We start from the raw sequence: 26441 nt of genomic DNA on the forward strand, positions 1-26441 counted from the left end.
ACCGCCTGGGCGCTGCCCAGGGAAGGAGGTGCGAGTCCCAGGGAGGCCCCCGGCCCCCCCCGGCCCCGCCGCCCTTCCCCCGGGGCGCGCGGGGCTCCCTGCGGCCCGTGCCGGGGGATGACGGCGGCGGCAGGACGCGGCCGGGGCCCTCCCCGCCGCCCGGGGGCGCTGCTCGAGCCTCTCCTCCCTCCCCCCGCGCTTTCCGCCTCCGCTCGCGCCACTTCCGCTTCCGGCCGCTCGAGGATGGAGGCGCGCGTGGCGCAGTCGGCAGCAAGGCTGGCGCGGCAGGTGCGGGCCGGGCCGGGCCGGGGCCGGGGCCGGGGCCGGGGCCGGGGCCGGGGCCGGGGCCGGGGCCGGGCGGGCCGGGGGAGCGCGGCGCGGCCGGGGCCACCCCGGGGTCGGGCCCTGCCCCGCCGGCCCGGGCGGCTCTCCTTGGCGGGACGGGCGCCGGGCGGGCCGCGCCGCCCGCGGACAGAGCGGGGCCTGGCGGCACGTCCCGGAGGCCTCCGCCGGGGAAGGCGTTGAAGGTCCCCGGGGCTTGCCGGGGGCCGCAGGCGGCGGGCGAGCCCGTCCTGCGGGGGGAGGGCGGGGCTCCCCAGCTAACGGCTCTGCCGAGAAACCTCGGCAGTACCTGGAGCCCGAGGCGGGTCTCCGGGCAGCGGCGAGGGGCCCGCCGTGCGCTCGGGGGGTGCCGGGGGGGCGGAGGGCTGGTCTCGGGCGGAAAGGGGGAGAGCAGGCAGGGGCTGAAGCAGGTTCCTCAGCTGCTTTCATTTCTCTTGAGACAAAGCGCAGAGCAGAAGCCCTCTCGTTCCCGAGCCCCCGTGTCATGGGGTCGGGGGGGCGGTTCCGCTCCCGGCACTTTCAGCGAGGGGGAGGGTTCAGGGTGAAGTTCTGCAAAACACTTCCAAAAACAAGGCAACGGGAAGACGTCAAACCCGGTTTTGTGTGTTACCGCCCGAGTCCTTTGTGCCGTTACTTGAGCTGGCTGCTCGCTGTGGTGGCCTTGCCGGAATCGCCCTGCTGCCCGGCGGGGCCGTGGGCAGAAGGGTGTCCTCCCCTCGGGAGGGGCAGCACCGGGTCCGGTGGGTCCCGGGAGCCCAGAGCAGCCAGGGAAGCGCTTTCAGGGGACCTGTTGGAGAGCAGGAATGCTAATGGCAGTCCTGGCTTTCTCGAACGGGATTATTGCGGCCATAAAGTGCTTAGGGTTGGGAAAAAAGATGGTCACAACCCTTTCCCTTTTCACTGAGTCAAAAGAATAATCCGGCTGTCGGGTTGTGCTAGGCAGTGACTGATGCTGGCAGTAGAGAACAGTGGCAGCTGCAGGAAAACTTTGAATCCTGCAGGTTAACTTCTCATACATTGCCCCAAGAGCATGTCACCGAGAGATTCGGGACATTTGGCTTGTGGTTCTTTGCCTACCGTACACATGTGTTCTTAAGCAACTTTTCAGTATGTTTTCTACTCACAATTCAAACATACAATAAACACTGTCATAAAATACTGAGATAATAAATCTGGCTGTTGAATGTCTGCAGCTCCCTTTTGCCTTTGTTTTTGCGTTTCTCCTTTGTAGCTGCTAGGAGAGGAAGGGCATCTCAGGTATTCTGGCAGGGTGGTTCTCCTTTTGCCGTCACTGCTACCTGGTCTTTAGTCCATAAACAAATTTCAGTCACTCTGAAGCGAAGCAAGAGGGTCAGTGTTCAGCTCTTTAAGTCCAGGAGGCTGAATCCATGAATTCCATGTGGAATTACTAAGCCTGAATCTACCTGTCACCTTGCTCCCTGGTGCCAGCTCCAGCGTGCCCTGGAGCCCTTTGTGAACCGGCTGGCAGGAATCATTAGCTCTTCAGGAAAACAACAAAGAGCAAAGAGTGTGTGCCTAGTTACTCCACTGAGCTGGCTCAGCAAAGGCTTGGCGGAGTAGTAGCAGAGATAAAACCGTGCAGGAGGCAAGAAGGAGGGGAAGGAATAGAGGTGCTGTGACCCCTTTGCCATGCTTTCTCAGGCCATTTTCTTTTTTTTGTTTGTTTAAATGTGATGGAGAAAAGCTCTATCGCATTAAAGCCCAGAGACAGAAGCTTGTGCAAGTTTCATGTTAGTTCGTTGGGGTCTTTGGAAGACATTCTTACATGCTAAGGGAAAAATGTAAGGATGATTTTGGTCCTATTGAAAAAGCTATAGTTTTTTTGTATTCACAGGTGAGGGGAAGATTTCTAGTACTCAGCTGACCAAAGAGCCCTTGGAGATGTCAGCATGGCCTCATGTAATTCCCGCAGCTTCTCATGAGGTGGTCATCAGGTATGACCCTTTACTGACAAGTTGTGATGTGTCCAGGGCTGTGCAGGTAGAATAATCCAGGGGGTGAATCTTTATGTCCTGAACAGTAGCTTTTTCCTTCCTTTTCTCAGTTACACATTTTGTAGATCAGGGGTGTACTGGCATTGCCTCCTTTCCTCACTTGGATGGTACTGTGAGAGAGGAGTTACGAGGGGTATCTGTAGTTTAATGCAGTAGTTTAATGTAGTTTACTCTGAGGGTAACCATATAAATGTAGAATTTATAATATCTCTTTAATAACATCTAGCATTCATAGGTGATTTGCTAGAGAATTGGGTTTATCACAGGTTGCTGTGATAAGGGGCGTTTATAACGTGAACGTCTAAAGAGCTTTTTCCAGGCAAGCCTGGCAACATGGTTTTGGGTGTGGGAGTCACAGAATCATAGAATATCTCCAGTTGGCAGGGACCCGTAAGGATCATCGAGTCCAACTCCCTGCTCCTCACAGGACTACCTAAAACTAAACCATATGACTAAGAGCATTGTCCAGACGCTCCTTGAACTCTGACAGGCTTGGTGCCGTGACCACTTCCCTGGGGAGCCTGTTCCAGTGACCGACCACCCTCTCAGTGAAGAACCTTTTCCTAACGTCCAATCTGAACTTGCCCTGACACAGCTTCGTTCCATTGCCTCGTGTCCTATCGCTGGTCACCAGAGAGAGGAGGGTCGTGAGTGGCGTCCCCCTCCTGACTGGCCCATGAACCGGGGTGCTGTTGTCTCCGGTTTTGGAGCCGTTACCTGTACTCAGCCGTGCGGCTGTCCCAGCCCGGCTGTTGTGATCTTAACCCCATTGATTCTGGAACCCGGTGTAATCATTGCTGAGTTCAGGCTATTCTGCTGGGTGGTTTTGAATGAAAAGTTAAATTTCATCATCTGTATTAGCTGTTGATGAGCACAAAAAGGGAGACTTAAATCATAGAATCATTAAGGTTGGAAAAGACCTCTGAGGGTAACCGTCAAATGGCAGCAGCAATATTGGGATAGGCAGCTAGACCACCGTGGTGAAACCTTTTGCTTTCAGTTCACGCTCAAGTAACATAAAGACTGCTACTGAAACTTTCTGCAGAAGAGGAGCACAAAACACGGTAGGAAAATGTGCCAGTCTGGGCTGACACGTTGGGCTTGGTCAAATATGAAATGGGGCCAGCCTGAATGCCTCCTATCTGCAGGTGTCTGTGCTGTGAATTTACTGTTTTGATGCAGTCATGGGAAAGAATTAGAAAAGACTTACTGAACCGTGGCATTCTTTTAGAGTTTTTAACCTCCTGGCCAAATCCAAGTGGTTAGGATGCTTGTCGTCACCCTGTATTTGTGTGGGAAAAGCTGTTTGGGCCAGCTGTCTGCCCCAGGGGTCGGTGATTCCCAAGAACCCTTGTTCTGGGTTCTGGCCGTGCACATGGATAAACCTCTTTCCTCATCCTCTTTGTAGTCTAACAATATGGAAAGACGGTCCAGTAATATACTGGTCATCTCGCCTCCTGCGAGTCGTAACTTGGGTGGCCAGAGGCATCTGTGATTATGGAGGAAAATCCAAATCTAATTCCTGTTCTGAAAAGTTTGCCAATGGTACTGAAATATCTCGGTGGCTAGAGCTTTTGGGGAATCTTTTAATGCAGGAGGAATAAATGTGAGCTGCTTGTTGGCTTGGATATGTAGTGATTTTAATTTCAAAAGCAGAATGCAAATTTCTGGATCTGGACAATGTTTGTCCTCACTGCAAAACTCTCCTAAGGGTCTGACTTGCTAACCTGTCCTGAAGCTGGTGACTTTGCTAGAGAGAAGGTAATACTGGGTGGACACAGAATTTACAGATAATGTGATATTAGGAGTAGAACATATCTTTGTGCTTTTCTTAAAGCACATTCTAGGGTGGAGGGGGATGAGTTATGCATGTCACTGCTGTGATGTTCCTTTAAGTCAATTTGTAGCAATAATGCTTACTTAAACTTACAGTGAAACAACTGTAAAACAATGCAGTGAAATCTGTCTTGTGCTATTTTAAACTTGAAGTTCAGTCTGAAAATTTTTCAGATTGGTCTGTAAGTTATATGAAACGCTACCAGGTCGGGCCAGTAAGAAAAGTCGAAAAGAAATATATTTTCTGTTGGTTATATGGGGGGAGGTAGGTATATGTATGTGAGAGAAAAACAGTCTGGTTTTTGGGGGGTCTGCCTTGCGTTAAAAAAAGAATAGGCTGCAAAAGGAAAAGCTGCGATGGACTATTTGAAGTGAGTTATTTTTGAGATACAGCTGTGCTGTTCAGTGATTTTGGTTGGCTAAATGCCAAACCAGAGGTTTTGATAAAGGTGTTCTTTTTTTCTAAAAGTCCTGTTCCTTCGCATCTGAACCTGCAGGGAGCATCCTGTTCTCCTGTAGCAGAGGAGACCTTGAGGCTGTAAAGTGTGCTGGAAGCTGAAGCGCAAATGAAGAATGACCTCCAAAGTACTCATTTTGAGCTTGCTCCGCAAACAGCCCAATCTTAGATTGTTTTGGCTCAGCTTAGGTTTTTTTGAGCATCTGCAGTTACTTACAGTGGTATTTGTGGGAGCTGTTGTTCAGGTGGACATACAAGACCAGGAGATCTGATGGCCCAATTTTTTTCTTCAATTAAATATTCTGATTGTTTCCAGAGCAACAAAGTAAATGAGCCCTTTTTGATAAGGTTTGGTGGCCTATTTGACTACAGTAATAGCCTGAGCTGCCTCCTGCTGTGGGAGTTCTGGTAGAGGAGAGCCTGAAGGGGTCAGGTGAGGGGCTCGTGAGCCAGGGTGGGGAGTGCTCACTGCTGCTTCTAGCTGCCTCTCCCTCCCTAGTGGCATTGAGTCGCTTAAATTTTCAATAGCCTCCAGACTTCTGTTTGTGAGCCAGGTTTGTGGCTGATGGGCACAAAGCCCATTATGGGGGAAGACAAGAGATGGACAACAGAGATGAAGTTTCAGATATTTGGTTTCTTTAGGCGATGGGGTGAGGACAATTACTGCTCCTTGCAGCAGCTTCCAACCATTGGGCTAAGACTGCCTGTTGAAGCATTTGCCTGTGTCCTGGGCTGTGAAGTCTGGAGGGGCACAGGGAAGCGTGGGGAATTTTGTTTATTTGGAGCATAGAGGTCCACCTGAAATTCCTGATGGTTCCTGAATACCTTATGTCAGTTTTAAGGAAGAAGCCACGCTGGAGGTAGGGAAGGAAAGGTTGTGTGGTGAGGTGGAAGTGAGTGCACGCTGCAGAAATGGCCCTATGAATTCATTCCCCTGTGAAGCAGCACGCTGTACTTCGTGGCATTCCCGTCTCCAGTTGGCGTTAGAGCTTGCTGGGGTTGTGTGAGTGATTGTGGTTTCATCCTCTGGAAGAGAAACTGTGGCCTACGAGGTGGTGAAACAGGTTGAAGGAGGCTTTAGGGAATGTTGAGTCAAAACATTTTACATCTTTATTAGATTTAAAAAGCTGGAGAAAGAGCTTATTTTGGGAATATGTTTTATTAGCATGACCTGTTGTCTTTCTTGCACTTCTGTCTTGATATTAGTGAGATTATTATCTTACTGACTTTTTTTAAGAATGTTTCAGAATCCCTGTTTTTGACACAAATAGAAACCACCTTTAAACATTAATTGTTTGGAATTATTCAACTTACCTGTCATTGCTGTTACCTTTATGAGGCAAAACTAGCACTGTATCTGAGATCTTGCAGCTCCTCACCTTCTGTCTCCCCCACTCCAAAAACTATGGTGTGACCATTTAATTTGCTTTTCAGGAAAACGAGATCAAGTTGCTAACTGCAGAAATTGAGCGTCTGAAGAACTCTGGATGCTTGGGAGTCTCCCCGAGTTTGGAAGGGTTGCGAGACGAAAACGCAAAACTTAAGTATCGGTTAAATTTCCTTCAAAAGGTAAGGGAGTAAAGAATTAATGCTGTAGTATGTGTTTTTGTTCTCATTAAGACAAGCTAAATAAATGATGTCAGTTTGTTACAGCTAGTGATGTGTGACAGCGTGCTCACTCTGCATTCTGACGCCTTAATTGTTGGTGACACATCGGATATTTCTTGGTTCCTTAAACAGAAACCTACTTTATGAAAAATGGCAGTAGGTTAATAAGCCCACACCATCAGGTCTTGGCTAGTCATGTAACGGGCAGCCCAGCTGAGGTCTCTACCAGGATCACTGACAAAAGGCGTGAGAAGTAATGCAGCCCTGCATTCGGGGGAAGTGTTTGTGCTGGGAGCTTCAAAGGGGGAAGCAGCTCTTGAATCACATCATTTTTATGTTGTATATGTTGCTCCTCTGCCTAGAGGTGTCAGCCAAATCTGTCAGCCATGCTTTGCCAGGCAGCCAAGGAAAAAAGGGGGATGTAACGGCTCCTCAGGTGCTGTGAATTTAGCCTTCTGGATTTTGTTTTTTCAGAGCCTTCAAGAGGAAAGAAGTAAAACAGCAAAAAGCATGATTAATATCAACAGCTGTCTTCAGGAAATCTTTGGAGCGGCTATTCAGGCTGCCTACCCAGATTTAGAAAACCCTCCACTAGTAGTGACGCCAAGTCAGCAGCCCAAATTTGGGGATTACCAGTGTAACAGCGCCATGGGCATAACGCAGGTAAAGCTGAATGATCTTACAAAGAAAGGAAAAAATGGTGATGTCGTCTGTTGGAAGCTAAGTGATAGACAGCAGAGTGAGAGTTGCAATATTGGACCTGTTTCAGGCTTGTTGCAGGCCTCTGGGCTGAGAATTCAGTGAGTATCTAATGGCATTTTAGGGGAAGCATTGGCCTTCACAGAGTAGACCTTTAAACCTGTTTAGATGATTGGGATGAGAGAGTTACATGTGTGTCACACAGAAAAACTGCTCAGTTCATGGGATCTAAATCAAATCAGGATTTAAGTGCTGCATTGATTTACTAATGATGTGCAATTAACTACCAATTAGTGAGCTATATGTTTGGAACTAATACCAGCAAAACAATAAATCACAGTTCTGGACAGTTACGAAATGTTGATAAACACCTACAAATCTCTAAATGCTCTTCTCTAACGCCAAGAAAGCATGATGTCCCCACACACGTTTGCACAGAGTTATGTGCACACACCCCCTTCTCACAGGGCAGGTGGGTTACAAACACGCACCCCATCTCTAGGAGTGTGGGTTCCCCTCGTTGCACACACCTCCTGTTGGTGTGGGTGCTGCAGCTTCCTACCGCCCGCTAATGCACACGGCAGTGAGAAGGGGCCCAGGCACTCCCCCGTGCGCCCGAGTGGGGCGCGGGTCCCTGCGTCCTGCATCCTGAGCTGCCCTCCGTGAGGTCTGGCGCGGGCCACTCGCGGCACCTGGTGGTGCGGGTCATTGTCGGGCCTGCGCAGAGGCTGTGGTGCGCGTGAAGCACCTTCTCACAGTGTCCAACCAGGTGTAGACTACTGCTCAGGCACCGTCCTTCATACTGCTCTAGCTGACTCCTTTGTTTCAAAAGTTTCTGGTTAATTCCCTGGTTACAGCTGAATTTGGCTGATTGCTGTTGTGTTCCTTTAAGCATTTACAGTTTTGTGACAAATGCTCTTTCAGACAGATTTGAGTGCGCTGTTCCACACACTTTTTGTGCTCGTGTTCCTAACTTACTGGCTGTTGTTATCCAGGCATTTGCTGAGGGGAGGCTGTGTGAGCATCCCCACGTCCATGGTTGGTGGCATCTATATTTTCTTTTAACTGAGCAAAAGGCAGGAAACATGATGTTTTTGTTATGCTGTTCTGATCTTTGAGGTTTTCAGGCAACTGTAAGAATGGTTCCAGTTTACAGAACACCTGTTAAGCGTGTGGAAAGGAAGGAGTGGGGATTTTTTAACCTGGCTGGTATCAATAGTTACTTTGAAAATTATGGCATTGCTGCTTTCTGGAAGATATTTGGCCAAAGATGACCCAAACAGAATAAGAGGCACTTCAGGACTTGCTCAGTGGGCTGGGACTGTGCTGAAGTAAAACCAGGAGGTGAGGGAGAAAGAAGGTAGTGCATTCTAGCTTAGGTGCTACAGTGCCCAAACTTTCAATGCATTGATGCCTTTGAGTAAATAGATAGACTCTTTGTAATTACAGATCTTTTATTTTGCAATCTCAACAGAAGCAACTGTTTTTTAAGTGTTCTGTTGTCAATTCACCTTTATTAATCTATTAGACTAGTAATCTTGACATCGAACTTGTACTGACACACATGGAATTCTAGTCTCCCAGGTTGTCATCTGCAGCCACTGTCTGTTGTCCTGCCACAATGAGTTTGACTCCCGGGCAGCATCGATACGTGCCAGCCAGCAGGCTCTTGGTCTGAAGTGCCAAGGCGGAAACAGCCCTCACAAATACGTGTCGTCTTCCCTTTGTCTCGTTAGCGTATTGTGACTGGGCTCCAGCCAGAGGAGCACCCTGGGTGACTGCACTGACACGGGCTTTCAGAGCTTTCCCATTTTTTTGACCACTGCTTTACCCCAATTAAATTGCGGTTGGGATTCTCGAGCAGTCCTGGTTTCTCAGTGTTGACGTTGTTCACATAACTCAGTGTCTGAACAGTCCCCTTCAAGCCAGGGTTTCAGGTTCCAGATTGTCAGCTGTACTGGTGAATAAGGGTTCCTAGTACTGGGCTTGGCTATAGAGTTTGTTCCCTGGAAAGGCACGCCATGTAAGCTGGGCCTGAGCTTGGCACATGCAGCACACGCTCGAGAGTGTATCAGCACAGCAGAGCCAGGGGATGCAGTGCAGTCATTTCCCTCCGAGAGCAGCAGGTTATGTACTTTCCGTCGGCCTGAGTTTAGGGACTTGACTGTGGTGCACGTCTGCCCGTAGAGCCTTGCTCCCCCAGGGTGTCCCCTGCGCAGAGCTGGAACACCGGTCACCGCGACCGCCAGAGGAGCAGGAAGTGCCCTGACTCGCGGGCAGCCCTAGTACGTGCCAGGCAGCAACCTCTCCCTGCAATGCGCCGATGTGGAAACAGCCCTCACAAATGCATATTGTTTTCCTGGGAGCTCGTTAGCATATTAATGCCTGGGGTTTGAGCCAGGAGCTCTGCTTGCTCCTTAGAGTAATAGGAGTACTGTCACTGCTTCTGGAATGGTTCAGATAGATGTAATCTGGTATAACATGCCCGTAATCTGGTTTTGCATTTATTTTTCCTGTAGTTTGCACTTTGAGTAGCATTAAAGGCTACAGAGGTTTTCTTTTCTTGCGCATTCTAAGCCTTTACCATCTTGTAAGGATTCTGTTATTATTAACTGTATGACAGGTTAAACAGGAAGCTGAAACTTAAGTAGAAGTCACATTTTGCAGCAGACTGCAAGTTAGCAAATACAAGCGGTAGTGAGTGTAAATTCTGAATTGAGAGAGGTGCGTTCTCTTTGCGGCCTTGATGGGAGTGAGGTGATAGGTTATTTTCAAACACATCACAGTAAGAATAGAAAATCATGTGCTCAAAAACAAATAGTTGTGGTAATTCTATACAGTGTGAATGTAGTGTTTTGCAAGGGACTAGCTCACAGAGTCCTCCTAAAGGGTGTTTTCTAAGATTTGCAAAAAGCCATGCGAGAAGATGCCTTGGGAAAGGGCAGAGAAATTGTGGACTAGATGATCTTTGAAGGTCCCTTCCAACCCAAACCATTCTGATTCTACCATTGTATGTGAACTTGCATCGTGTTATTGGAGCTCCTCACAGTGGGCCATTTATGTCTGGAGGGAAAAGGAGAGCTACTTTACCAACAGTTTTTCTGATGCTCGTTGAAGAAAATTGGGCAGTGTTAGGATTATCTTTGGTTGCTTGGGTTGTTGGATTTTATTTATTTATTCATTTACTTATTTATTGAGTCTAAGGTAGGACTGGAGGCATTTTGCTTTGGTTGCTTTTAATCATAAATCACCCGACTTGCTCTGAAACCACACTCAGCATATACTGTAGGCACAGTTCAAAACTTCAAATATGAATGCTGGCGGAGCTGAAGATACCCGTGAGACTGATGAACAGGATTTTGAAGCAATGTGAAGGACTGTGCCAGCTATGTTGATTTTTAAAGAGTTTGTACGTTTTACTAGCTTAGAGAAATATAGATTTGCCAAACCACTTAACAGGTTTTGAAAAATGGCCTTTCTTCTGACATAAGGACTACCCTTTAATTGCCCTTAGCAGAAAGGAGTGAACGTGTTGGGTCTAATTAGAGTTCTGCTATGTAGAAAGAGCTGATCTAATCTGTAAAGTTTGCTAGAGATGTTATTCTTTGTGTGTGTGTCTGCATTATGAAGCTAAAGGATCATGAGGATCTTTCAGTGCCGCAGTATCTATGCTTTCTGTTTCACTCTGTAGAATGTTTTGGAGGATTGAATTTTACTTGATCTTCTTGTTGTGTGTCAGATACTGCTCAAAACCAAGGAACAGAAGGTTAGCCCAAGAGAAATTGCTGAGAAAATATCAAAAAATATTCCTGCCAACGAATGCATTGAGAAGGTTGAAATTGCCGGTCCTGGTAAGATAGTTTCATGTTACACGCTTGTATGTTTTAAAGCTGATAGGGCAATTTTATACTGGATGGTGATCGGGGAAGCTGAGTTGAGTTCAACTGTTTTGTGATTTAAAACTGCAGTTACGGGGTGAATTAGCTGCTTCTGTCTTGGTGAGCTTTGTAGCCTCAGACTTGAGCAGCAGGAGAAAATCTACCTCTGTTAGAACTGGCAAGTGCAATCCCCCCCCCCCCCCCCCCCCCCCCCCCCCCCCCCGAGTCCTTTAATTAGCTCAAGGGACCAGCTTTCCCCCTTCGAATACTGGTGCTGGCTATCAGGCCACAGTCATGAAATGACAGCAAAAATCAATATGCCCTTGTTGCTGTTGTTTGCATGGTAAGGAGACCTTGTCCTCTCAGCGCTGAGATGCTGGACTAGCAAGGAGGTTATTAGTTGCTGCATCTGTTTTGTCCCTGTGACCCAGGAAGAAATACAAGGGCTCATATTTCTTCAGGCTTCAGCATAAACACAAAAACCACATGGCACAGCCCTTCGAGTGCTTGGGCAGAAGCTCGTTCATTAGCTCTGCAAAGCAGAAGTAAAACAGTATATTTCCACAAGCATGGATTATCCCAGGTATAACTATGTTTTAGCATATTCATTTAAAAAAAGGAGACCAAGCAGGATTTGGTTTTGCATTCTGCAAACCCTGGCAAGATTATTTATTTTCTCATTAAAAAAAGTTTTTATAAATTCACCTTTGAGTGACAGTGGGCAAAAAGGAGTTATGTCAGTGGACTAGCTTGCAGAATGTAACTCCTACAGTAAGGGTTATAGTGGTGGGAAACAGACTTTTGTAATCTGGGAACAGAAATTGTCTTCTAGTGGCAGCTTTGTTGTCCTGTTGCTGAAAAAATTATTTGTTTTGTCAAGATAACTTCACATGCTCTTGTCCTTGATGCGAGGAAACAGAAATCCAAGGGGGAAGGAGACAAAAAGTGGTTTGAGGCACTTCTGCAGCCCCAGCACTCATTGCTGGTTTTCTCCTCTAAAGGTTTTATCAATGTCCACTTGAGAAAGGATTTTGTATCGAAGCAGCTGAGCAGTTTATTGATGAATGGAGTTCAACCACCAGCTGTTGGCAAAAGGAAAAAGGTATGGCAGTAAGCGCACAGGCATCCTGCTCCCATATAGATGAAATGCGCTGGACTGCAGGTAGCTTTGAAATTCGCCCCGAAGTGATTTGTTGAGCAGATGTCCATGTCAGCTGGTTGTTACAGCGGAGTAAATGGGATGTGACTTAGGGACTGGGGGCCATGGGATAGGCTGCATGTACCTGGTGGGTGAGGAACAGGGCTCCCCGGGGACGGCGTGTTGCGCCAAGGTCAGTCTGGGAGCGATCCCTGACCCTCTGCTGGGCGGGTGCAGCAGAGCCCCAGGCTGGAAGCCTGCTCTGGTGTCCCCCGCTGGGCCTTCTCTGTTGCTGTGTGCTGTTGGCAGCAAAGAGGGGGTGAGGGTCAGTGGAGGCGAGCCTTGTTCCACCCTGCTCCCCCCCCCCCAAACCCCAGATTAAACACATGGGGTGTGGTAACGACTGCTGCCTTTCATTCATTTTTTTCCTTTGGTGCTGTCTCTAAGGTGGTGGTGGATTTTTCATCCCCTAACATTGCAAAGGAGATGCATGTTGGCCACCTGCGGTCTACCATCATTGGAGAAAGTATGTGCCGACTGTTCGAATTTGCAGGTTATGATGTTTTGAGGTGAGAGTCGACTTTTGGGTGGGGTGGACTTGTTTGACTAGATTTATGCAATACCTATCTCTACGCTTTGGTCTGTATTGGTCTTTTTTTATAAGCACATAACAAATAATCCTTTACGTGTAGTAAGATACTAAGCTGAGCAAGTGTAGCAAGGTTAGGAATCAAGATGGGCAGCAGCTTCATTGCAGTGAAATTAGGGGGACTTGCCTGTTTTTGAATTCTGATATTATGTGTGTTTCTTCTTTTAGAACATATACTTTTAAAATGCATGTATTTTAAAGCATATGTTTGAGAAATCATTATTATTGTGCTCTTCAATTGCTTCAAGGTTAAACCATTTAGGAGATTGGGGCACCCAGTTTGGAATGCTTATTGCTCACCTCCAAGACAAATTTCCGGATTACTTAACTGTTTCTCCTCCCATTGGGGATCTCCAAGCTTTTTACAAGGTATTTGTGGCAAATAAGTGTGATATTTATGTCAACATCTGAAAAGCAGATTGAGGAGCTTTACAAATTGCAGCGTAGTTTTGGAGGAACAAAGAATTGAATCACTGTTAATAGATTATTGCAGTAACCTGCCACTGGGTAATGAATTGCAGTATCTGGTATTGAGTTGTCTGTATGGGGCATGATTAAAGGACTTTGTAAGCATGCTGCCTCTCTGTCTTTTGAGATGAGTGTGCTTGGAGAGCCCGTTACGAATGTGAGCTTGTTTCGGGGCAGAAGGAGGTGCTTTTTCATGTAGTGTGTTTTACCGTAGGAATCCAAGAGGAGGTTTGACACAGAGGAGGAATTTAAGAAACGTGCCTACCAATGTGTGGTGCTGCTGCAGAGCAAAAACCCAGACTTCATTAAAGCGTGGGAACTGATCTGTGACGTGTCGCGGAAAGGTGACTTTGCCAGATTCGGAAAGACGTCTCAGCAGTATAACAGTGTGGCTTTCCTCACCTTTATGTCTGAGTCCATCCTCTAGTTTTCTTTTGAAAATCACTGCCACACTGCTATGAGAAGCTTAAAGAAAAAAGCCGGTACAACCAAAGTACTGGGCTGTCTGTGGAGGCTTTCAGCTAAATCTTTTGTCTCCCGAGTCCTAGTCTGATGGCTTCACCAAGAGATGGAAAATGCCTTTAGGCACTTGCTGTGCCCGTTGGTAAACATATGCCACTAATTCCCACTGTGTGCATTTAATGGAAGTATTTTGTTCTGTTTTCCTCCTCAAGAGTTCCAGAAAATCTACAACTGCTTGGACATCACACTCATAGAGAGAGGGGAATCGTTCTACCATGAGATGATGAAAGACATCGTGAAAGAATTTGAAGATAAAGGTGAGGCTTTTGGTCTCAGAATCAGAAATTCTGCAGCTGTCAGGATGAGCGAGGTAACCTCACTCCTCTTAAGCGAGGCTTAGGACTGATGTTTTTGAAGTTGAATGTTCCCCACCCTTGCTCTTTTTCTCAGGCACATTTCCTGAGTGGATCTTCTGTGGCGTTTCCTCCCAGAGAAGCATTAGCAGAATTGATTCTTGTCCGTTTCATTCCAGAAAGCTTGAATCTTTCTTGCTGACACCAAAAGCAGTTTGTCTGTGATATTTGTAGGCAATAGCATGAGGTACAACTGGATTTTATTGTATCCTTAGTAAATAGTCAAGGAGCAATATATGACAGACTTCCTGGTCTTAGTGTTGTGCCTGTATGGGAACTTTGTCTGAGAAATCTCTGTGAAGACAGTGGCATTTTTGGATTGTGTTGACTTTGAGACTGGCAAGAAGCCAAATGGAGCATAACAAGTCTCTGGTTTTATGTGTTTCCTGTCTGGATTTGGCAGTTGTTGAATCTCACCATATGAAGTGTTCTGACTAGACTTATCTCTTAAAGACTTTGTGCTAAGTCCTCGTTGCGTCTCCGTAGAGTTTCTGTTGCCTTTAATGCCATACTTTGTGATGCTGTTTTTGTGGCTGTAAAGGTGGATCTGGATGCCAATGACAGGAGTTTTAAAATCCAATTAGGTCTCTTCTGGTAAGGCCAGATCTGTACAGATCCGCTTCCTTGTGCAAAGTGTGAGTTCTGGAAGTCCAGTACAGAATGTGACTTGGTTGGCGAGGGAGTTCTCATTTAGGATTTTTCATATTTTGAGCCAGTAATTATTTGATAATGTGAGTGCATGGTCTTTTCTTTCCGGTAGCATCCAGGAAGGCAAGTGTTTCTGCCTGCTCTGGCCCACAAACCTCTCCATTCAGTACGACACAGAATGTTTTCCATTGCTTTTCTAGGATTTGTCCAGGTCGATGATGGCCGGAAGATCATGTTTGTCCCAGGTTTCCCTGTCCCGTTGACGATCATGAAATCAGATGGAGGTTACACATATGACACATCTGACTTAGCTGCTCTTAAACACAGGCTGTGCGAAGAGAAGGCTGATATCCTTATTTATGTTGTCGATAGCGGCCAGGTGAGTATGCCAACCTCTGCTGTCACTGCTGGTACAGATCATCAGAAAGTGTGTTAAATGACAGATGCAACAGTAACATAGGTAGAACGCCATAGGGGTTTTAGTGTGGTATATTTACTCTTGTCCTTATCAGTGTAATGGTGAATCTAGTTTGGTGGCTGGCGGTCTCCATGAAAAGCCCCTAGAACTGACTGGTTAGGGAGAGACCCAGTTACCGCTGGAGGTGGGTGAAGCCTAAATCTCAGTAGATCTGGAATGAGATTTGTACTGCTCATACTTGGGTCTCTCCTTACCTGAGGAAATGCAAGGTTGTCAGCTCTGTATCTGAGCAGTGCTGGGAATTTGCCGGTTGCTGCTTCTGTAAGACAGGAAGACTCTGAAAGGTTGAACTTTCTGAAGTGGAATTTTTCTGTGGAGCTAGAAACATTTTAAGTCTAATTGTGAAAGCAGCATTGTGAAGGAGATAAAGCTGGGAAGAAAACTGTACCTGGAGGAGTGGGTTGAGAACCAGTTGCTGGTATTTGTTCCTTGCAGTCGGTGCATTTACAAACAGTGTTTGCAGCTGGACAGATGATCGGCTGGTATGATCCCAAAGTAACCAGAGTGGCCCATGCCGCGTTTGGAGTGGTGCTGGGAGAAGACAAGTAAGTCTTTGGATGTAGTTTTTCCTCTGTATGTGCTCTGAAGAGGATGTTTGAGTGAATGCAGAAGACTTGCTCATTTGTTGACAAGTATGTATGTGGCATGCCAAAAAAAAAAAAAGCACCGCATCCATGCTGTTACTCATAACTGTGTCATTTCATTGTGTGTCATGGTCCTTGATCCACATAGTCACTGGTGCTGTAGTCAGGTTCCCTCTTGGGCCGGGCTTCCGCTGCCTGGCATTTGGGGAGGGGCACTGGGAGTGGCTGGTGGAAGTGCAGTGGAAGCTGATGTGAATACTGGGAGATGGCAACGGTGAAGGCCATGATTTCTATTATTGTCTACCTGCCTCATGGTGGGTGAAATGAATGTTGGGAGAAGAACCTCTGTGTCCTGGTCTGTAAGCCAGGCCCTTGTGCTCCAGAGTTGTGTCTTCTTGTTGCTTCTTGTGTCTGTGAAGGTGTGACTAAACCAGTGTGCTCTGACGGTCACGTGCTGTTGCGGACTGGGTGGTTTTGCTGTAGCTTTGTTACAAAAGCAAAGGTGACTTGCTGGGCTGGGCAGGGGTCTGGCACTGGTATTGTGTCCTGCCTAATGTCTGGAACTGGGACAGTTCTGACTGTTGGTCGCCCCTCCCAGCCACCCCATGGGTGTTCTCTGAGATTCCCATGTTTTGTGGGAGTGCAGGTGGTCATTTTGGCTGTGTGTTTTCAGGAAGAAGTTCAAAACTCGTTCAGGGGATACAGTGCGTCTTATAGATCTGCTGGAAGAAGGGCTGAAACGAGCCATGGACAAGCTGAAAGACAAGGAACGGGACAAGGTAGTTTGTGACAAATTGCTTATCTTTCCTGAGAACTTCCCAGATTTGTTCACAGACTTACAGTTTCTGCATCCCGGATGTGAGCTGAGAATATGGACACTGCCAAACCGCCCAGGAGATGCCATGGGTTGCGTACACAATCAGTGTGTACTGTGATAGCAGTTCGGGCAAGGTGCTGTCATGGGGAAAGAAGAGCATCCCTGAGTACATAGCAGTGAGAAAATGTGAGCTGCAGGCAGCATGCTGGCCTCTGGCTGGTACTGCAGAGCTTTTTGAGGACGGGAGAGGAGAGCTCGGCCTGGCAGCATGGCTGGCCTTGCAGGTACCATCAGGTCTCACTGATGTGATGGCAACAGCGGTGACTCCCCCAGGATGCAGGAGGTGGTGGCAGAATATAAAGTTGCAGCCTTGGCCTGCTGGGCTAGCGGTGACTTCTGGTGATGGATGGTTGGGGATCTGCAGGGGGCTTTGGCATCAGGCTTCACCCTTTCCCTCGGAGGCTGTGGCTGAGTTTGCTGGAAGCCCTTTGCTTAATGAGATTTCTGTCTGTCTTGAATTCTGATGGCCTGGAGAGAACTGGACAGTGTGGGACATGGACTGGAACAGAAGGACCAAACTCTGTCCAAGCACCGTGTGAGGCAGTGGAATTGGGAAGTGCAGCTCCTTGGTGCTGTGCAGCGTAGGGTGAAAGTGAAAGGTCCGTTTTTAAACACGAACACGAGGAAGCACAGAAAAAAACCACCTTGAAAATCTCCCAAGGGCTCATATGAGTCAGACACAAAGTGCTTTGCCATGCTGACAGGGCGCTGTTCCACCAGGCAGGGGGTTTGTGAGCGTTTGGACTGCCCCAAATGCTCTAGAAGGATAGGAGGGCCAAGCGTTTGTTATATGTACGCACAGTTTGTAAGAAGCAGGAATGTCAAACCTGTATGGCATCACGGGGCACAGAAATCCTGCAGGCCTTTAGGAGTAGAGGGAGTCAGCCTGAACCTGGGCAGGGCTGCAGTGCTATTTGCTTGCAGGAGAAGTGAGGGGCGGATAGGGGTTATCTGGTGTCTCAAGGTGGAAAAGTGGGTGTGAGCCTTTCACTGAGTACCACGTGGGTAAAATCCCCTCAGCAGCCTGGGCTTTTCTCTTGAGCTGTGCTGAGTGACCGAGGCTGCGTGTTGCGGTTTGTGATGCCAACATAGCATTCTTCCTCATGACTGTTACCTGTTTTGAAATTACAACAGGTTCTCACGGCAGAAGAGCTGAAAGCTGCCCAGACGTCAGTCGCTTTTGGATGTATTAAATATGCAGATCTCTCCCATAACAGACTAAACGATTACGTATTCTCCTTTGACAAGATGCTGGATGACCGAGGAAACACAGCTGCATATTTGCTGTATGCCTTCACGCGGATCAGGTAGGTTGAGTGTGCTGGGAGTCGCTTGGAGTTCGTCTCTGATGCTCTCTGCATCTTTATCGCAAAGGGAGATATCTGCCCCTTTATCGTGGGGAAAGGGGCGACTGTTGCATCAGTGCTGTTAGGGGTAGTTGGTAAGAGAAGCCAGCTACACTGGTATGTGCTATAGGCAAGATTTTGTTTGTCATTGGAAATGGTGTCCTCTGCTATCTGAAAGAGGGCTCCTCCATGCGACACGCATCCCGGGCTTTTAGCTAGCAGGGAGGGAACCGTAGGAGTTTCTGGTAATTCCATTAGAGGCTTTAGGTGGTTGGAGAGGGGTGAGCCTGTGTTCCAGCAGCTGCTCACCTCAGGTGTCGCCATATCCCCCACAGTTTTTCTGGCACCTTGAGCCCTGGTTTGCTTGGCAGCATCAGCTGTCCTTGCCCACGCATGTGCCCAGAGCACATCCCACCCTATTCCTCTGCAGTGCCCTGCTGGATCGCTGTCCTCCGTCCCTCCCTGTTCCTCTGCAGTGCCCTGTTGGATCGCTCCGAGGACAGCGCCTCCCCGCGTGTTCCCAGGGCTGATTGCTCTCTTCTGGCCTGGTAACCCAGGACTGGGCAAGTGAGGAGATCAGCGGGTGGCCTGTGCTAGCCCTGAGACAGGCCAGACACCTGACCAACTGCAGGCTGGCCCTGGGGCAGGTTGAGCAGTGAGACCCTCACAAGCAGACTGTGTTTTGGATCATTTCAGGGCTATTGCTCGCCTGGCCAATATTGACGAGCAGATGCTGCGGAAGGCAGCCAGGGAGGAAGTGCTCATCCTTGACCATGAGAAGGAGTGGAAACTGGGCAAGTGCATCCTGAGGTTCCCTGAGATATTGCAGAAGATCCTGGAGGACTTGTTATTGCACACGCTCTGTGACTACCTTTATGAGCTGGCCACCACCTTCACTGAGTTCTACGACAACTGCTATTGCGTTGAGAAGGACAGGCAGAGTGGTGAGTGTTGGCCTAGGGGTGCTGCATGGTCCTGTGTCACATACTGTGGTACAGACAGTCTGCGGGGTGTTTCCTTGTGCTGGGAAGGCTGTTGTTGCACTACTTGCTGCTGCAGAACTAGTGTTGTCCATGTGGGAGGACTGAAGGTGGCTGGCACAGACTGTGTCATCATCTGCCTGTGAAGCAGGAGGGTTGAGTTGCGAGCAGCCAGGCACCTGGAAACACGAGGGCTGGTCAGTCTGCCTGGCTCGGGGAGAATGGGAGGGGGCTCAGTGTGCCCAGGGCCAGGTTGTGGGCGGATGGGGTTCCCCTGGGGAAGGCAGCGTTAGTTGTTCTGAGCAGCTCCTCCAGCTCCTCCGTTGGTGTTTTGCAGGCCAGATCGTGAAGGTGAACATGTGGAGGCTGCTGCTGTGCGAAGCCACTGCCACCGTCATGGCCAAAGGATTTGACATCCTGGGGATTAAGCCTGTGCAGAGGATGTAGCTGTTCCCTGTGGGGTGACAATAAAGGGACTAAAGAACTGGAGGTGTCTGTGTCTGTTGGGGTGGAGTAAGGGAAGATACTCTAGGGGAGCAGCACCCCCTTAGGAAAGAAAGGAAGGAAGAAATGAAAGGTAAGGAGGAAGTAAGGGAAGAAGGGCCATGGGCACAACTCAGAGCAGTTCTCTGTGCAGGAACCAAACCCCACAGGCCCATGCCCAGACCTGCTCTGCTTCAGTCTGCAGAGTTTAAGGACTGAGAAGTCAGAACACCCAAGAGCACCTCCAGGAAACCCTCCAACCACAGTGCAGTCACCCACACTGCCAGAGCCAACCTAACTCTGATGACTCCCACCGTCCTCTTTACCTTATTTGCCAGGTGTGAGCAGATCACCCAGCTTTTGATGTCATATCTGGCATCCCTCAGCAGAGCACAGAGCTCTCAAGGGAGCCAAGCGGTCTCATCCCAGCCTAGCAGTGTGAGGCCCCGGTGCTCAGGATGCTTGTCTCATGGAAGTTGTTAGTGAGCTGATCAAGGCAACAGTCAGGTACCTGCAAAAGAGACTGAACGTCACACTCAAGGACTGAACTTTAACACACCAGGGAGGTGTGAAACAACACACACTTACCAGGACAACAGAGTCAGGCTGTGGGGTGTGCCGCCTACAAGCAAGCACACACATCCGCATCAGTGCCCCGTGCAGGTGGCCTGTACCAGCCCTCAAAAAAGGGGCGGCTTCCTGAGTGCCTCTCAGAGGACAGCAGTGTTCGGCTGCATGCTGTGGGAGCAGCACCATCAGCTGCCAGCAATGCTGGTGTAGGCAGGCAGGCAGGCAGCGGTTTTACCTGGAGGAGCAGGAAGCCCAGGGGAGGAGCAGATCAATTAACTTCATTCCCTCAGAGGACGACACAAGGGAAATGCCTTTCCCTGCAGCAGCAATGTTTTGAATCCCTACAGAGTCGGCAAACGTCTTTGCTGGGTGTGTATCGATCTCGAGTTACCCCAAGGCCAACTACAAGGCAGCGGGCCATGGCTCCTGCCTTTGCTTTGGGATTTGTTGGAAGCTGCACTGTGCGAAGTAGAGCAGCACAGAAATGCAGCTTTGCTACCACTAGAGAGTAGGTGTTGCACTTGATTTAGGTGCTCAGTGGCGTATGCGTGTGTGTATATATGTACATATACATGTATATCTGTATATACAGATACATAGATACAAAAGATACACGTATCTATTTATCTGATGTCCCAGGTTCTTTCCCATATAGACAGCTGTGGGGAGGGCTCGGCTATGACACTTAGACAGCGCCTAGCACCTGATGGGCATGGGTCTGGCACTTAAACAAGCACACATCTGTGCAAACATGCGTTCCTGATGGCTGTCTGAACAATGCCCACAAAGACCTAGCTCTGGTGCCACGCTGGCAACAGCATGACATCCATATGTGCTGGGGGCTTCACCAACTGCCCAAACCATGTGCTGTGCTACATGACCATCTCCTGTGCACACACATGCACCCGCACCCGTGCCATGGTCAGGCAGGAGGCCAGGCCCCTCTGGAGCACCCACTATGGAGTAAGGGAGCAGCAGGGGCCGGCTGCTCCAGGGGACTGGGGCACTGAGTGCAGTACCATGGGGTAGGGCTGGGCAGCGGCTCACCAGCCAGGACCCCGTCCCACCGTACCTGAGGGAGACGCAGGGCAGGCCCGGGAATGGCAGTGGCGACCAATCGAGAGTCCCAGTCGCAGGTGCATCCATCAGTGCCGAGGCGGGGACGAGGCCAAGCCAGGCAGGGTCAGGTCCAGTGGTGGTAACAGCATCAGCCGCAGTCCAGCGATGGCCAGCAACGGCCACAGTGACAGGGCAGGGCCAAGCGTCGGGGTCCAGGTCCAGAGCAGCAGGTGCGTGTCCCATGGGCATGGTGAGGCCACCCCGCGGAGCTGCCTGCAGCCTCTCCTTGAGGTCACCAGCAGAAGGGGGACAGTCCTCTCCAGACGGTCTCTGGGTGCTGGCACCAAACCCCTCCCCTGGCAGGGCAGGGGCACACCAGCAGGGCCCTGGCACCCCTCGGTGAGGGGCAGCCCCACAGCTCACAGGCATGGCGTCAGCGGTGCTTGTTGTGAAGCGCCCTGGTCGTAGCAGGAGCATGCAGGATGTCCGTGGGTCCAAGGGCCACTCAGAGTCCCTGTGGGGCTATTTCGGGGGGGGCCATGCAGGGATGGGGCTAGCTCCCATGTTGCCAGGGCTGACTGTAGGGTGTGGGGCAGGCAGCAGGCGTCAGGACACCCCAAGGGGCCTTAGGGCTGGGCAGAGGGGTTCAGGCCACCACTGAGGAAATGGGGACCCACAGTTGGGCTGGGAGTGAAGGGTGTCACTTAGGAGCCCTAGCCAGGTTGGGAATTGATGCCATGGGGAGATCAGACCCCAGGCTAGGCTGGGGGGGTGGGTGTCACTCAGAAGCAAGAGGCTGGTTGGGGGTCTCGGTGCTGGGGGAGCCCTGAGGCAGGGCCATGTGTCAGTTCAGGGGAGCCATGGGGCATCGGCTCCTGCCCAGCCGTGATGCTGGAGCAGAGTGCGAGAAGGCCCGACCTGACTGTCGGGGTGCACCAAGGACCAGCGGCACCCCCAAGGGAAGGGGCCTGGGAGTCGAGTGGGGTAACAGGGCTGGCAGGACAGCCGCCCGGTCCCACAGTACCTGAGCTGGGCCAGGGACGGCAGCCAGGGTCAGCCAAGAGTCCAGATCATCAGACACGTCCATGGTGATGAGGTCTGAGGTTGAGCCAGGAATGTGAGTCAGCAAGGGAGGTCAGGATCAGGTCCGGTGACAGCAACCAGGGTCAGCCACAGCCTAGTGATCGCCAGGCAAGTCCATAATGACGAGGAAAGGCCGAGATCAAGCCGGGAAGTCAGTCTGTGGGTCAAGTTCCGGATCCCGATTACTGGGGTCCATGGCCAAGCACAGGCATGGCTGTTGCTCCGGCCAGGCCCCAGGAGCAAAACCTCAACTTCAACCTACTCCCACAAGAAGGGATGGTCGGCCCTGGCCGGGGCCTCCCTGCAAGAGCATATGGCAGCCTCTGCCCCACGGGTACACTCTAAGTTGGCCCCAAGCCCAGGGAGTCAAGCTCCCATAGCAGTTGGGGGTTGGAGGGAGAAATGGAGGAATGCTCTCACAGCCCTTACAAATAGTTGCGGTAAAATCTGCAATGACATTAATTTTCTCTCTACTGGTGTCAGCAGGACTCACACCTATCGCAGGCTCAGAGAAACAGCTGGGCTGGCAGGGACCTCAGCAGGGCTCTGGTCCAAACTGCTGCTCAAAGCAGGCCACCTACATCAGGCCGCTCAGGGCTTTTGCTTTGCTACAGCAAGTGACGTACCTGGAAGAGTCTGTTGCACTCCATTATCATGTGGGCCAAGCCCTGCGTTGCTGCCAGGTTCTCATTCAGCTCCCTCTGGTCTGGCTTCCCCAAGCTGCACTTCCTCTGACTAGATCTACGGAGAGGGGAAGGCGAAAGGAAGACTCTGTGAGCAAGGTGCTGTGAACCGCAAGTACAACATGCCTACTCGGCTGGCCTGCCTCGGGGCTGGAAACCGGCAGCTTCGGCAAAAACACACTGCATTGAAGGTCCTTTAGGTGCCATGTAGGGGCTCATGCCTGCCGGTTACTGCAGCAAGGTCCATAGACAGCATTCCGTCCCAGCACACCCCGAAAGTGCCCGGGGCAGTACTGACCAGTAGTAATGTATGCCCAAGAAAGGCAAGTCAAGGCTTTTTATTCCCCAAACACGTCATCACACACTTGGCCAAAGACAGCCACGACTCCAAACTGATTTGTGCGTAGCCTTCAAATATCAAGCTCCTTTGATACTCTGCAAAGCCTATGCAGAACCTTTTAAATCCTTTGGCCCAAACCACACCAAACACGATTCAAAAGCAGTCCCCTCTTTTAATTCATAATCATATGACATCATTAATCCTGGCTTCTGATACTTTTATCTATGTGCATTCCTGCCAAATGGCTTGAAAATTGGGTGGAAGATAAGAGTCCTCAGCACTGCTCCTCAAAGTCAGACCTGTCAGCTTCTGCCCTTTGAAGTCGGAACCCTGCACTCTGGCATTAATGCCCAGTTACAAAAAAGCTAAAGCTTCAAAGCATCCTGGCTTCTAAACAGTGACAACAAAGAGAAAACAGTTTCTATTTTTGGTCCTAGTATTTCAGCATAATGTTTATGTAAACCAAAGAGGTACAACTCCCAAAGTATGATTCTCAGGTGCTCAAACACAACTGCAATCTGGGAAGGACGTCGCATCCCCAGCTGCCCTCGCAATGGCCACACGGCCCCCGGCCATGTGCCGGCTCAGCCCAGGGAGAGCTGGGCAGCCCTAGGCTCTAGTTACGCTTTGGCATTTCCAGATGCTTTGTACCATTCAAAAGACAAGTCCTTGGTGTTTTCTTTCCCCTCTCTGTGCTATCCAGAGCCTGCATTATTATCCTGAAAGATGCCAATAGCACTTCTGACAGCTTCTGCTCTGGAACTAGTCCTCATCTTTAGATCCCCATGTGAGGTGATGAACTTGCTACTCTGATGGGTGCACAATGTTTCCATCAAACTCAACTGTCCTTTTCTACCCTGATACGTGTTTGTCCATACACAGGAGCATGGAGTAAAGCAAACAGCCCTGCCTCAGAAGACCAGATAAGGCATGAATGCACTCAGAGATTATTTGTCTACTTTGGCCCAAGGGCACCTTCCTCCCTGCACGTACAAACAGGGGATGTTATGCAACCCAGATACTTCTACTTACTGAGATAAATTTACAGAATCCCTGTGGCTCGGTTTGGCAGGAACAATCCCCTTATCACCCAGCAGAACTAGTGCCAGCAACTGCTACAATCTGCCAGATAGCTGCAGGGCCTTAAAGCTGCACCTGGGCTCAGGCTGCCAGTGCAGGAGCTACGTTTTCAATGGCCAGCACCACCTTAACGCAAACAGTGGGCCACATGCTGGGTTCCTGGGCAGCTGGACCTGTGGGCAACTGCAAAGAGTACAGGAGTTGCAAGGGAGGCAGGCTAGCTCGCATGCAGATGAGTCAGGAGTACGACAACGGGGCCTCACCATTGTTCTTTACACTGGACAAAGAGCTGCTGGATCGCTGCGTGCACCGTGGTCAGCTCCTGCTGGACCTGAACAACCGTATTTGAGACAAACCCCAAAACACATACACTATTTCCCCCTTAAAGGCAGACACTGATCCTAGGCCAGCTACAGAAGACATTGTTTCAGCAAAGAACACTATGGGCAGCAGCAATGCCAGCATTAGGATGCTAATACCTAGTGGAGGAGGAGGAACTATCCCTTCTCAGGGTGTTGAGGTGAAACAAAGAAGGTGCGAGACAGACAGCAATGTTGGTTGGGGTCATCTGGTTTTCCTCAACAAAAGCAACCACATCTCGTAGAAAGAACAGGAGGATTTTCAAAGCTTCTCGGTTTTCCTTTGGGAGAAGAAGAATAGCAGCCTGGACAGCCTGAAACTGCTGATCCTTCGGCACGTCTGAAAACAGAAAAAATGATGAAAATCACATGTGACTTGCAGAGGAAGCATCCATCAACAGAGTCCCAAGCAGGGTATTGAAACTGTAGGTTCATCTATTTTCCTGTCGCTCTAGCTCGCAACAGACAACACAACGGCCATTATCACAGTCACATCACAGGAGTACAGTTTTCTCCTATTGCCTGTCAAGATGCACATTCACACCCAGTGATGCTGGTGCTTGACTTGCGATTTACCTTGAACACCATGCTAATGAACGTATCCTGAACCGGCTCTGGTTACAATCCAAATAAGGGCTTGTCTCCCCATAAAATATTACTCTGGAATGATACTTTGGAGGAGATAGCTGCTCTACTGTCTTTTCCTTTCAGCTTCAGGCATGAAGAGAACAGATGGTCACAGATAACTCAATTGAGAGAACAATGTTTTGCCAACAGATTTTAATTCACACTGAAACGCAGTGAGACTGTGTGCCCAAACAGCTCCCGCAGGAGCGTAGGTATGATTCAACCTGCCACGCACCCCCCCATCATAAGGATTTCTCCAATTTACACCACTACAAAGGGTAGAAGATCACTTCTCTTTCCCTTCAAGTAGAAGCACACACGCAGACCACACAAAACATGCTTTTTGGTGAAAGCAGCATATTTCTTATCTCCAGAAGACAGTAATTTAATCACGGCACTTGCTCAAGTCACATGTGGCACAAAATGGGTGAGTAGGGTGAGTAGAATTCAGTCATTTGCTGTTTCTTTCCCAAAACAAGAGACGGGAGGTGGACGGTGGCCAGGTTATAATAAATGGAAGAAAACAGTTCCACATCCATAGGACACAGGAATTGTGGACCCCCTCACAAAAAGGATTTGTGGATGCAAAAAGAAAACTTGCTTCAAACAAATAAACAAACCATTTTCAGACAAAATTCTAAAAGCCCGACAGGTTAAAAAATAAAACCCAACCAAACATTCACGAACCTGCACCATATAAAGGACAGCAGCAGCTCATGTACTCATGTCAATAGAAGTCACATAAAACAGGCTAAAAACCAGTCCACTCAGAAATCCCATACTTTGACTTTCAAAACCTTTTCTCAAGAAGAAACTTCCCTGTAGCAACATCATCATAAGCCCCTACAGCAAGTTCCTTCCCCAAACCAGCTGCTTTTTGAAAGTGAATCCCTTGAGGGCAAAGTACCGGAGATGGAACCTGTTTAAAACTATGTTCAAGGATAGATTTCAGCTTGACATTTCCTTCTTTTCCAGGCTGAGTCTCAAGGATGCTCTCAACAGTGAGAGCCCAGGCAGAAAGTTGCTGGTGTTTCCAGGCGCAGACGCTGTTTCACAGCAACTGTGCTTGGGCACCTTAATAAAGAAATTTCATCAATATAACATGACTTCTTGCACAAGGAGCTACTTCATACCATGAACAAGGGGACTGGATTCTTTCTTAATTCTGCAAAAGGAAATGACCGTTTAAAAACGCAGTTTAGGAGGGCTGCTACAATTTATGTAATTACACTCATCCTTCAAAGAACAGAAAAGACACAATGTTAGGAAATAGCTGGCC

General features: G+C 49.3%; 2 protein-coding genes across 3 annotated transcripts in view; one reads left to right on the forward strand and one right to left on the reverse strand.

Moving 5' to 3' along the window:
• Positions 1–231: 231 nt before the first annotated feature.
• Positions 232–19365, forward strand: RARS1 (arginyl-tRNA synthetase 1). 2 transcript variants are annotated; one of them, XM_076350375.1, is made up of 16 exons: positions 241–288; positions 2198–2297; positions 6085–6219; positions 6733–6921; positions 10697–10808; positions 11837–11937; positions 12421–12542; positions 12871–12991; positions 13305–13434; positions 13765–13869; positions 14814–14992; positions 15527–15636; positions 16349–16454; positions 17687–17859; positions 18595–18842; positions 19216–19365. In XM_076350375.1, the coding sequence occupies exons 4-16, from the start codon at positions 6769–6771 to the stop codon at positions 19323–19325; spliced, it is 1770 nt and encodes a 589-aa protein (XP_076206490.1). In that variant the 5' UTR covers positions 241–288; positions 2198–2297; positions 6085–6219; positions 6733–6768; the 3' UTR covers positions 19326–19365. The 2 variants fall into 2 exon arrangements, with proteins under 2 accessions (XP_076206489.1, XP_076206490.1); XM_076350374.1 differs by lacking the exon at positions 2198–2297 and having other exon boundaries at positions 232–288.
• Positions 19366–19693: 328 nt separating this feature from the next.
• The window catches only part of LOC143166189 (rho GTPase-activating protein 7-like), a 53431-nt gene continuing 46683 nt past the window's right edge, over positions 19694–26441 (reverse strand). Inside the window, exons 9-12 of the mRNA XM_076350373.1 lie at positions 24656–24875; positions 22700–22814; positions 21004–22230; positions 19694–19872 (exon numbers count right to left, since the gene is read on the reverse strand). Coding sequence (XP_076206488.1) covers positions 22213–22230; positions 22700–22814; positions 24656–24875 — 353 coding nt within the window. The 3' untranslated portion in view covers positions 19694–19872; positions 21004–22212. The remainder of the gene's footprint in view (positions 19873–21003; positions 22231–22699; positions 22815–24655; positions 24876–26441) is intronic.

The sequence above is a fragment of the Aptenodytes patagonicus genome, chromosome 12 (genome assembly GCF_965638725.1).
Source record: "Aptenodytes patagonicus chromosome 12, bAptPat1.pri.cur, whole genome shotgun sequence".
In the NCBI taxonomy this organism is placed as follows: domain Eukaryota; kingdom Metazoa; phylum Chordata; class Aves; order Sphenisciformes; family Spheniscidae; genus Aptenodytes; species Aptenodytes patagonicus.